This window comes from Piliocolobus tephrosceles, chromosome 5 (assembly GCF_002776525.5).
Source record: "Piliocolobus tephrosceles isolate RC106 chromosome 5, ASM277652v3, whole genome shotgun sequence".
NCBI classification, from domain to species: Eukaryota; Metazoa; Chordata; class Mammalia; order Primates; family Cercopithecidae; genus Piliocolobus; species Piliocolobus tephrosceles.
The window spans coordinates 119531402-119544419 of NC_045438.1; the positions used below are offsets into that span (position 1 = coordinate 119531402).

Consider the following 13018-nt stretch of genomic DNA (forward strand, 5'->3'; position numbering starts at 1 on the left):
TTTATCACAAAATAATGAAGTTGATGGAACCACCATTTCTTGTTTCAGATGTACAGTGGGAGAAATCACAGATGCCCTGAAAAAGGTATTTGGTGAACATAAAGCAAATGATCGAATGGTGAGTGGAGCATATCTCCAGGAATTTGGAGAAAGTAAAGAGATAACATCTGCTATCAAGAGGTAATATGTAAGGTTTCTTAGGCCAGAATTTCATCTTTTCTGTTAACAGAATCCCCTTGAATCTACTGGGAGCTTAATTTCCTTAAATACAACTGAGAAACTTGTTGAATTTTAAAATAATAAATAGCAAATTAAATATTAATTATATTATTTATATTATATAGACTATATAACATAATATATTGAGTATATAATTTATTCATTACATATAATATATAATTAGAAATATACATGATATATATCTGTACTATCATTATAATATGTACATGATAATATTTATTTTATTTTATTTATTTATTTTTTTTTTTTATTATTATTATACTTTAAGTTCTAGGGTACATGTGCACACCATGCAGGTTTGTTACATATGTATACATGTGCCATGTTAGTGTGCTGCACCCATTTATATTAGGTATATCTCCTAATGCTATTCTTCCTCCCTCCCCTCTTCCCCCTCCCCACAACAGGCCCCGGTGTGTGATATTCCCCTTCCTGAGTCCAAGTGATCTCATTGTTCAATTCCCACCTATGAGTGAGAACATGCAGTGTTTGGTTTTCTGTTCTTGCGATAGTTTGCTGAGAATGATGGTTTCCAGCTGCATCCATGTCCCTACAAAGGACACGAACTCATCCTTTTTTATGGCTGCATAGTATTCCATGGTGTATATGTGCCACATTTTCTTAATCCAGTCCGTCACTGATGGACATTTGGGTTGATTCCAAGTCTTTGCTATTGTGAATAGTGCTGCAGTAAACATACGTGTGCATGTGTCTTTATAGCAGCATGTTTTATAATCCTTTGGGTATATCCCCAGTAATGGGATGGCTAGGTCAAATGATATTTCTAGTTCTAGATCCTTGAGGAATCGCCACACTGTTTTCCACAATGGTTGAACTAGTTTACAGTCCCGCCAACAGTGTAAAAGTATTCCTGTTTCTCCACATCCTCTCCAGCACCTGTTGTTTCCTGATTTTTTAATGATTGCCCTTCTAACTGGTGTGAGATGGTATCATATTGTGGTTTTGATTTGCATTTCTCTGATGGCGAATGATGATGAGCATTTTTTCGTGTGTCTGTTGGCTGCATGAATGTCTTCTTTTGAGAAGTGTCTGTTCATATCCTTTGCCCACTTTTTGATGGGGTTGTTTTTATTTAATAATAAATATTAAATATTGAAACTAATAATATTAGTTTTCATATAATTAATACTATTTTGAACTTTCACTATGGTCCCCTTCAGGAGTTTCTCATGTCAAACAGATGTTTAACTAACAATGATACTGCTTCATGTCCTCCAGGTATTTATATTTCAGTCTGCTTACTCTGGTAGAGTTTCATATTTTTTCAATTTGTTTACATTATTTATTGCTTGAATAATTATAAAATCTTAATTTTCGTAATTGAAAGTAAACATTTAGTTGGCATCTATGCATACATTACAATCAGTATTTATTGAACTGATAATAACTTATACTTCCACAGCATGACTTGGAAATATATATTAATGTGATCATATCTCTCAAATGTAAAAACTAGCTTTTTGATGATTGGTCTTTCCAACCTCTGTAACAAGCTTCCCATTAAAAACTGAATTTCAATACTTGTACACTAGGTAAATATCAAAACAGCCAAGGTAAAAGTCATCAAAGTGCAACTTTTTTTCTTTTAACAAAGATAAGTGCTTTTTTGTGTTGGAAGTGAATTTGTCGGTGGAGCAAGCAAGCATTTTGATTATTTAGCATTATAAGAAACCATGTTGCTCTTAGCTTGGGAGAGTTCACACTTATGAAGGGTAGATGAGATATGGACAATTCAAAGTAGCTAGTCTGTCACATATATGTGTAAATGACTATAAAGTCACTTTTTCACTTATATTTAAATCTTTCTGCATGTTGTACTCTGTACACTGACTCATGAAGGTGGGACGTTGTCATTTTTTGTCTTACTTCACCGTGATGTTCTCAGTGTTATGTGCTTACAGTCTGTGCCATCTTTCAGATTTTCCTCTAAGGGGGAGATGGCTTTAATGGAGTTTTCAATGTAAATAGATACATTAACAAAATATGGATGGGATCAGGGAGAGCATCAGGAAGAATAGCTAATGGATGCTGGCCTTAATACCTAGGTGATGGGGTGATCTATGCAGCTGTTCACCATGGCACATGTTTAACTGTGTAACAAACCTGCACATGTACCCCTGAATGTAAAATAAAAATTGGAAATCAAACAAATAGAACAACAACAACAACACCCCAAAATACAAGTAAACAAATTAAGTGTTTTTCAATAACTTGAAAGATTTGCCATGAATAAATTAGTTTTTATATCTTACCTTTGGAAAATTAATATCTAACTACTGATATATTTTTAAATGTTTTTTAGGGTTCATAAATTCATGGAACGTGAAGGTCGCAGACCTCGTCTTCTTGTAGCAAAAATGGGACAAGATGGCCATGACAGAGGAGCAAAAGTTATAGCTACAGGATTTGCTGATCTTGGTTTTGATGTGGACATAGGCCCTCTTTTCCAGGTACTAAAAACTGTTGGGGGGAATTTCAAAAGTATGTACTAGTCACTTACATTTAGAAATAGTAGTAAAATGATGACAGACCAAGACATTGAGCAAATTAACACACCTCCTGGTAACTGGTATACAGCCACTGACTTGGCAAATGCCTTTCTCTCCATTCCTGCCCATAAGGCCCACCAGAAGCAATTTGCCTTCAGCTGGCAAGGCCAGCAATATACCTTTACTGTCCTACTGCAGGGGTTTATTAACTCTCCGGCTTTGTCATAATCTTATTCGGAGAGATCTTGATCACTTTTCACCTCTGCAAGATACCACACTGGTCCATTAATTGATGACGTTATGCTGATTAAATCCAGTGAGCAAGAAGTAGCAAACACATCGGACTTATTGGTGAGACATTTGCATGCCAGAGGATGGGAAATAAATCTGTCTAAAATTCAGAGACCTTCTACCTCAGTAAGATTTCTAGGGGTCCAGTGGTGTGGGGCCTGTTGAGATACTCCTTCAAAGGTGAAGGATAAATTGCTGAATTTGTCCCCTACTAAAACCAAGAAAGAGGAACAACACCTAGTGAGCCTATTTGGATTGTTGGAGGCAACACATTCCTCATTTGGGTGTGTTACTCTAGCCTATTTATCAGGTAACCCGAAAGGCTGCCACTTTTGAGTGGGGTCCAGAATAGGAGAAGGCTCTGCAACAGGTCCAGGCTGCTGTGCAAGCTGCTTTGCCACTCGGGCCATATGACCCAGCAGATCCAAGGGTGCTTGAGGTGTCAGTGGCAGATAGCAATGATGTTTGGAGCCTTTGGCAGGCCTCCATAGGTGAATCACAGCAGAGGCCTCTAGGATTTTGAAGTAAGGTCCTGCCATCTTCTGCAGATACCTACTCTCCTTTTGAGAGACAGTTCTTGGCCTGTTACTGGGCTTTGGTGGAAACTGAACGTTTGACTATGGGTCATCAAGTCACCATGCAAGCTGAACTGCCTATCATGAACTGGGTGCTTTCTGACCCATCTAACCATAAAGTGGGTCATGCATAGCAGTATTCCATCATCAAATGGAAGTGGTATATATGTGATCGGACTTGAGCAGGTCCTGAAGGCACAAGTAAATTACATGAGAAAGTGGCTCAAATACCCATGGTCTCCACTCCTGCCACCCTGCCTTCTCTCCCCCAGCCTTTATATATATATATATATGTAAGGGGGAGTTTATTAAGTGTTAACTCACATGATCACAAGGTCCCACAATAGGTCTTTTGCAGGCTGAGGAGCAAGGAGAGCCAGTCCAAGTTCCCGAACTGAAGTACTTGGAGTCTGATGTTCGAGGGCAAGAAGCATCCACCACGGGAGAAAGATGTAGGCTTGGAAGCTAGGCCAGTCTCTCTTTGCACATTTTTTTGCCTGCTTATATTCTAGCCGTGCTGGCAGCTCATTAGATGGTGGCCACCCAGATTAAGGATGGGTCTAGCCCTTTCCTAGCCCACTGACTCAAATGTTAATCTCCTTTGACATCACCCTCACAGACACACTCAGGGTCAATATTTTGTATCCTTCAACCAAGTCGACACTCAGTATTAACCATAACACATATAGTCTAATTAATTATGATAGAAATAAAAATAAAATATAATTAATCTATCAGACTTTTAAAAGTGTCAATTCAGAACTAAAACTGATTATGCCTGGAACTATGAAGATTACTTTCAAAGATCTTATTGTACTCTTTATTGAGATTTGACTAATATTTTGTGGGAAAGATAGCCCACATGGGATTGGTGAAAAGTGTTTTGAAAAGGAAATCAAATAGCAATATAAGCTCAATTCATAAGTAAGGTTATTTTTGTTTATTTTTGTTGTTGTTTTTTAGCTCTCTACTAATATGTTACTTAGTCACAGAATATTAGACTTAGACTTAGGAAAATAATTTGCTGGAGATAAATTATACTGACATTTTCCATAGAATGATAATACAAACAAAATTTTTCTAAAAAGTACATTGTAATAATTTTATATGAAAAGCCTTATCTGCTACATATTTATTAATCATCTACCAGATGCTAGGCTCTGAGTTGAGTAGGATACAATTTTGTCCTCAAGGAGGTTACAATCTCCTAACAAAGAGAAATTTACTTACTTGTAATTACATCAGAGCATGAAAATTACTGTAACTAAAATATGGACAAGCAGGGCATCTCAATTGTTACAAGAAACCCAGAAACTTATGTTTGTTGATCCTTGAAACTTTTGTTTGTTTCAGAAGCACAGTGCCATTCGCTTTCTAGTAAAAATCACTCTCTGAAGTGGATGGAAAAGAGCTGCAACTAGATGCAAGGAGTCCGGTGAAGAAAAAAAATGAGAAACAGTGAAGACCTTAACTAGAGCAATGTCAGGATCTCAAGAGAAACCAAATCTCAGCTAGGATTTTGAAGATTTATTTATATATAAATCTTATATATAAATAAAGATTTATTATATATAATTTAATGGAGGGACTACTTACAGATATGTAGGCAGGATTGATAGAACCACTAAGGAATAGCGAGGCCTCCAGGAATTAAATTTTTAAGAATTTCAAAAGCCAGTTGTTTTTCATGGTGTGAAATGGTATCTAATTTAAGTTCCTTATAGATTCTAGAGATTAGACCTTTTACTATTGCTTAAAACCAAAGGTGATAAGTACTAAAAACTCATCACTCCCTATACTTACTATATTTTATTATTGTCTGCTCTTTAGGTTATTTCCATCTATTTTATCTATATGGTAGAGATATTGTATAATTGTGTGACTATTGTGCATCTTTTCTGCTTTGCATTTAGTAATGTCATGTTAATAGGGTGAAATTGGCTATGGTTGGAATATTCACAACATAAAAATCAGCAAACACTAAAAATTAGGGATTGACTTATTGCTTTCAGAAAATTTGATGAAAAATGTAGATAATCAGAACAAAGTTCTCTGAGGGAAATAATATAATGATAAATATTAAATTTAAAAGTTTCTGATACCTGTAGGCATTACATTAGGAAGACCTCCAACATTTGAGGAAACATTCTTTTAGTATTCAAAAAAATATTATTATTATTATTATTAACTTTTGTTTTAAGTTCAGGGGTACATGTTTAGGTTTGTTATATAGGCAAACTTGTGTCATTAAGCCTAGTACCCATTAGTTATTTTTCCTGATCCTCTCCCTCCTCCTGCTCCTCTAACCTCTGATAGGCTCCAGTGTGTGTTGTTTCCCTCTTTGCCTTCTTTGTGTCCATGTGTTCTCATCATTTAGCTCCCACTTATAAGAAAGAACATGTGGTATTTGGTTTTTCTGTCCCTGTGTTAGTTTGCTGAGGATAATGGCTTCCAGCTTTATCCATGTTCCTGCAAAGGACACAATCTCATTCTTTTTTTCTGGCTGCATAGTATTCTTTAGTGTGTATGTATCACATTTTCTTTATCCAGTCTATCATTGATGGGCATTTAGCTTGATTCCATGTCTTTGCTGTGGTGAGTAGTGCTACAATGAACATACATGTGAATGTGTATTTTTTTTTTTTTTTTTTTTTTTTTTGAGAGTCTCACTCTTTCGTCCATCATGCTGGAGTGTAGTGGTATGATCTTGGCTCACTGAAACTTCCACCTCCTGGGTTCAAGCGAGTCTTCTGCCTCAGTCATATGAGAAGCTGGGACTACAGGCACGTGCCACTATACCTGGCTAATTTTTGTATTTTTAGTAGAGATGGGTTTCACCATGTTGGCCAGGCTGGTCTCAAACTCTTGACCTCAAGTGATCCACCCGCCTCTGCCTCCCAAAGTGCTGGAATTACAGGCCTGAGCCACCGTGCCCAGCTGCATGCATGTGTTTTTATAATGAAAAGATTTCTATTCATTTGGGTATATGTACAGTAATGGGATTGCTGGGTTGGGAGGTATTTCTGTTTTTAGGTCTGTGCGGAATCACCACACTGTCATCTACAATGGTTGAACTAATTTACACTCTCATCAACAGTGTATAAACGTTCCTTTTTCTCCACAACCTTGCTAGCATCTGTTATTTTTCGACTTTTTAATAATAGCCATTCTGACTGGTGTGAAATAGTATCTCATTGGGATTTTTATTTGCAGTTCTCTAACAATCAGTGATTTTGAGCTTTTTTTTAAATATGATTGTTAGCCACATGTATGTTGTTTTTGAAAAGTGTCTGTTCATGTCTTTTGCTCACTTTTTAATGTTTTCTTTTTTGTAAATTTGTTTAAATTTTTTATAGATGCAGATATTAGACCTTTGTCAGATTCACAGTTTGCAAAAATTTTCTCCCGTTCTGTAGGTGTTCTGTTTACTCTGTTGACGGTATCCTTTTTAGTGCAGATGCTTTTTAGTTTAATTAGATCTCATTTGTCAATTTTTGCTTTTGTTGTAATTGCTTTTGGCATCTTCATCGTGAAGTCTTTGCCTATTAGTATGTTCTGAATGGTATTGCCTAGATAGTATTCCAGGGTTTTTATAGTCATTATCTAGTAATAAACAATGATTTATCTTTACTTTCTGACTGTTTAGACTCCTCATGAAGTGGCCCAGCAGGCCGTGGATGCAGATGTGCATGCTGTGGGCGTAAGCACCCTTGCTGCTGGTCATAAAACCCTAGTTCCTGAACTCATCAAAGAACTTAACTCCCTTGGACGGCCAGATATTCTTGTCATGTGTGGAGGGGTGATACCGCCTCAGGTATTTTTCATCTCTATTTTTCTAGTACTGTGATGGGAATCCTGAGTAATGATAGCTTCTATGTGGTTCTAAAGATAATATGTTCCTAAATCTACAACAAATTTATTTCCTGTTGATTTCACTAAATAAGTTCTAGAAGGTCTAAAAGTGGACAGTGTTGTTTTATATTCACGTTATATTGCAATTCATTATCTATAATTTAACTTAACACTTTACAAAGCTTCAGTGAGAGAACTACCTCCTTGCAAACCAGTAACCTATGCCAGATGTCTACCTTCATTCTCAATAAACAGTTATGGAGAAAGAAAAGGATTAAAGTAATAAAACTCCTAAGTGGAGTAGAGAACAGTGGTAGTAAATACACAGTGAATATGTCAAACCCTAGTCAGAGATATAGTGAGTATTCCTTGTCCTGGGGGTGGGATGAGTCCTTTAGTTTGCTTGCTTCTATTTAGAAGGAGCGACCTTGTCCTTTTCCTCCAGGATGGTCCCATCCCTAAATGTTATCTTACCTCAGAGCTATATCATTTACATGGCCCTATAAAACCCTTTATTATTTAAGCTAATTTGATTAGGGTATGGTATTTCAGGAGCCAAAAATATCCTATTGCAGACATAAATAGAATCAGCTTGTCTTGAAAATTATAGGCTGAATGGGGAGGAGGTGAATACATGAACAAAACTGTGAGTCCTCTTAGGAAAGGAGAAATAGATGTTACCTACAATGATATCAGTTAATTTATTAGTGAGGTAGGGAGACACCTTCCACATATGACATTCCTGGCCAGTTAAAGTAGTTATTTAAGATACAAATAGGTTCTATTTCCAATCCAGTTCTCAATTATATCAAGATTTTCTTTTTTACTGAGAATGGAAAAAATGTCAAGTTAAAAGAACTGTATATGAGGTCACTGTAAGTAAATGATTCATAGATGCTACAAAGGCCCCATTGCTATAGCAGGAATCCATCAGTGAAGTGTGACCTTGTTTCCAGCTCTACAGCTTTTTTTTTTCCTCCATTAAAACTCAGAATATAGAATAGTGCATTAATATACTACTCGTGAAAGGAGAAAATTCATATGAATAAGGTTGTGAGATTCGTAATAAAGTGGGGCTAGTGAACAAACTACATATTTATTTTCTTTCCAACGGCACATTATTTAATGTGATATAATCAACACAAAATTCTTTTTGTTAATATACTTGCCTATTACATTCCTAAAATAGGTCATTATTTGAGAAAATAAAGGGTAGTTATTTTTTATTGCAGTCTATCCGCAGAACACTTCTATCAGTGTTGCAGTTTTAGAGTCTGTGATACCTAGGCATGGTATTAAAATGTAAGGACCAAAATAATTAGCCAGTAGAAAACATTTGGATTGGAATTCATGTTGAGAAAAAAAATGTAGGCCTGTTATATAAGTGAGCTGACATTTTCAAGAATTGTATTTCAAATAAGTTGTATTAATTCTCTGGATATTTAAATTACTTAGAACATCTTTAGGTGTTTTCCATGTGATTTTTCTCATGAATTTAACAACTGAGGATAAGGACCATTTTCTGTGTTATACTTTTGTGTGAATATAGGTATCCTATATTATATAATTATAGCAGTTAATACCCTTATTTTCTCACTATTTGGTTGCAGTGAATATGTAAAATGTTGCTATTATTCAATTAAAGGTCACTTAGTTTTAAATTAGAAGGCACTAATATCTAGTGGCTAATCAAACAGATACAGCCTCTGCCATGTGGAGCTTACCGTTTCTGCAGTCTGATTAAATGAATAAACGTGATCTGTCCTCACCAGTATGTTACTACAGTCAGGATTTTCTAACTCTCTTAGCAGCAGTCGCCTCCAAGTTTTTTTCAGCAACTTGAGCAGACTCACGATGCCTGCTTCCATCCTGAAGCAGGTACAGTGCTATCCCTGGCCCAGCTAAGTGGAGGACATTCAAACATATATTTTTATTTGGAAATAATTTCAAACTAACAGATAAGTTGCAAAAATAAAAATAGTACAAAAAATGTCTGTATACCCTTTACCCAGATTCACTTACTGCTAACATTTTACCCTCTCACAAAGGTATATTTTACAAGGCTTATGTAAGAAAGAGTTAGGTAAGTCATATACCCTTTTTGCAGTTGCAACATCTTGCAGTTCTCTTCCAGTTGAATCCTCCATTCTAAATCCATAACTCAGATGTCAGGACAAATGGTACATGGGATTTTTAGGAAGGAGAGAAGTATATGACCTATTAATCTGACCGTCTCCAATTTAGAGATGATTGTTATTACATGTTTCATTCAGTTCCCTTATGAGCTCTTAAACTCTGTAGCATCTACTCAAGAACAATGACATGTTTTGAGCACTTTTATGTGTCAGGTACCAGGGAAACAGATTGGACATGATCTCTGCTCTCAGAATTTCACAGACTAGAAGGAGACGAGTTCAATGAGATGTGTTAAGTTCTATTGCAACATTATAGTATTATAAGAATATTACAGTTATATAATAGAGACAGAAAAGTAGTAGTTGGGGAGTAATTAGCTTGACCATATAATTTATCATCCAAATATGGTCACTTGAGAGTAGAAACGGGTGCTCTTAAAAAGGGTGCTGCAACAATAAACTGTCCTGTCATATATGATCACTCATCAGACTGTCCTGTCATATATGATCACTCTATTGGATAAGGATCAGGTTCTTATAGCACATCCTAACCGCAATCGATATTGTAGCTACAAATGTTCAGATGTTAAAATAGCCTAAATCCTGCAGGGTTATTTGTGCCCTTGCTATCTTTTGACTCATACTTTGACTGTTACAATAAACTAAAAATGGTGGGCGCAGTGGCTCGTGCCTGTAATCCCAGCATTTTGGGAGGCTGAGGCGGGCAGATCATGAGGTCAGGTGATCGAGACCATCCTGGCTAACGTGGTGAAACCCCGTCTCTACTAAAAATACAAAAAATTATCCGGGTGTGGTGGCGGCGCCTGTAGTCCCAGCTACTCGGGAGGCTGAGGCAGGAGAATGGCAGGAACCCGGAGGCGGAGCTTGCAGTGAGCCGAGATCGCGCCACTGCACTCCAGCCTGGGTGACACAGCGAGACTCCGCTTCAAAAAATAAAAAATAAATAAATAAATAAAATAAAACAGCAACAGAGAATGAAAAAAAAAATGGGCTTATTTTCATTTGTAGGAAATCTATCAGGTGTCCAAATTCAAAGTGCCACCATTCACTAACTGCAGACAGAATACCTAGGAGAAAATGGTTTTTTAGGCTCAAACTTATCATATGATACTAAGTTTAACACAAATAATGACAAGTAGTGAAAATTTAGGTGAGAGAAAATTATGACTTAAGGCTCAGAAGTTCTCAGTTAGGATATCCAGCTTCCCACCACAAACAACACATAGAGGTATTTAGAAAATGGGCGGAGTGTTTTGTTTTTTAAATAATGTGGGCTGAGAGACTGGTGCTGAGGGCTATTAGTAGCACTCCCAATCAAGGAAGAATATTTTAGACCCACATGCCAATAGTATACCAGTTGAGAAGGTGTTGGGTATTTGAGGGACAAAGAAGAAAGGATAGCGTTTTATGTCCTTGAAAATGGAAATAGTGTCTCTTATTAATTAAACAAATTCTTTTGACAGGATTATGAATTTCTGTTTGAAGTTGGTGTTTCCAATGTATTTGGTCCTGGGACTCGAATTCCAAAGGCTGCCGTTCAAGTGCTTGATGATATTGAGAAGTGTTTGGAAAAGAAGCAGCAATCTGTATAATTTCCTGTTTTTGTTCTAGCTTTTTTCTAAAATATTATTTTAGTTATGATCAAAGAAGAGAGTAAAGCTATGTCTTCAATTTAATTTTAATACCTGATTTGTACTTTCCTTGAAAGCTTTACTTTAAAATATCTTACTTATAAGCCTGGCGTCATGCTATGTGTATGTACATACAGTTTCACTTCAAAAATTAAAAAATAAAATCTCTAAAACCTCTCTATAACAATACTTTATCAAGAACTCTAGACAAAGGTATTATTTTTAAAAATCATGGTGATGTATTTATTAGAATGTTTCTTATAAATCTGTTTACTTTTTATATTGAGAATTAAACTATATCTAAAAAACTCTGACTAGTCTCATTTTTCAGTTTAGCATTACATGTCTTGAGCACCAGAAAATAAAATCCATATATTAATAAACACCTATCTTGAAAAACTAGTGGAGTGTATTTACGTGGTGAAAGAGATTTTGGGTGGAGTCCTCAGCCAAATTCTACCAGAATCACCTTGATAAAAGTAGTATTGAAATCAAGCACAGCAGGTTGGAATATGGGGAATTTGACATCATATTTCTTCAAGTCTGATTTTACTTTCTTCCTGAGCATGACCATTTGACCTTGTTATTTCTGGACTTTGCTCAAGACTCAGGAGAGTAGATGTTTATGAACATTCCTTTAAATGAAAGTGCTTAGGTTGTAGTTTTGGCTTTGTCTAGAGTGGTGATGTCAACTGTGAGTGTAGATCTGATATAGAAAGAATTCAACTTTCCAGATCTAGAAAGATGCTACCTTGCATAGATTTGCTCATTAAACATAAATTGCAAAGATAAAAATATCACAGAGAACACCTGTACTTTGCTTATTGAAAGATTTGCTCACTAAAGAAGGAAAGTTGTCATTTACCTGTGTAACAAATCTGTGCATCCTGCACATGTTCCCCAGAATGTAAAATAAAAATAAAAATTTTAAAAATAAAAAAGAAATGTTGTCTTTTATTGTTAACATGATCCATTACATGAATATAAAATAAATAATTATCTTTTGTAATAAATTTCTGTTGTGTTAGATCAGAGAGCAATCTTTTGGAAAGTATTATAGATATATTACTGTAGAATTTACAAACTCATTGTAATACAATGTATTTAATTTTCAGAATAAGATTATCTGAATGGTATTGTCATGATTATTGTTCCCATTTTACAGATGAACACTCTGACTTCAAGTCCAATGATATATTCACTATGCCATTTTATTGACTTTTCCTTGTAAAGCAATGCATACTAATTTAATAAGTATTTGCTTTCTGTGATGTGTTCACTTGTCTGCTGGGTGACGTGACATAAACTCATCTTTGAGGAGTTTGCAGTTCTTGACATTCAGTATCTTTTGAGTGGACTACTTTGGAAGGAAGAATAGCAGCCACCTGCTACCAAATTTCATATCCATTGTGTGTGTGCGTGTGTGTGTGTGTTTTACCTGAAGTCAGAAGTACTGGCTCCAATAACCTTGATATTTGAAAACCTATTTTCTGAAATATCCAGTGGCATAACTCATAGAAATTAAATCTGGCCTGACTCTAAGATTAAATTTTCTCATTAAATTGAAGAAATGTTAAAACTTAAACACTTTAGTGTTATTTAGATTCCAAAAGAAATTTCATCTGATTTTATTTCTATCCTTATTTTTGAATGAAAACTTCTATGGCCAACAATGAGCAGACTTTTGGAAATGATTGGGAAAATAACCAAGTATATTTAAAAAGTGGATAGATGTTTTATACAGATAAGCTATCCCATATTCA

The 13018-nt window shown here is 35.6% G+C and overlaps 1 protein-coding gene across 3 annotated transcripts in view; it reads left to right on the forward strand.

Moving 5' to 3' along the window:
- Positions 1 to 12575, forward strand: part of MMUT (methylmalonyl-CoA mutase) — a 35644-nt gene extending 23069 nt beyond the window's left edge. For 2 of the 3 annotated variants that reach the window (XM_023212980.1, XM_023212981.1), the window contains exons 11-14: positions 49 to 180; positions 2564 to 2711; positions 7263 to 7430; positions 11088 to 12575. In XM_023212980.1, coding sequence (XP_023068748.1) covers positions 49 to 180; positions 2564 to 2711; positions 7263 to 7430; positions 11088 to 11216 — 577 coding nt within the window. In that variant the 3' untranslated portion in view covers positions 11217 to 12575. The remainder of the gene's footprint in view (positions 1 to 48; positions 181 to 2563; positions 2712 to 7262; positions 7431 to 11087) is intronic. The other variant, XM_023212979.1, reaches the window with a different exon arrangement.
- The last annotated feature ends 443 nt before the right edge of the window (positions 12576 to 13018 follow it).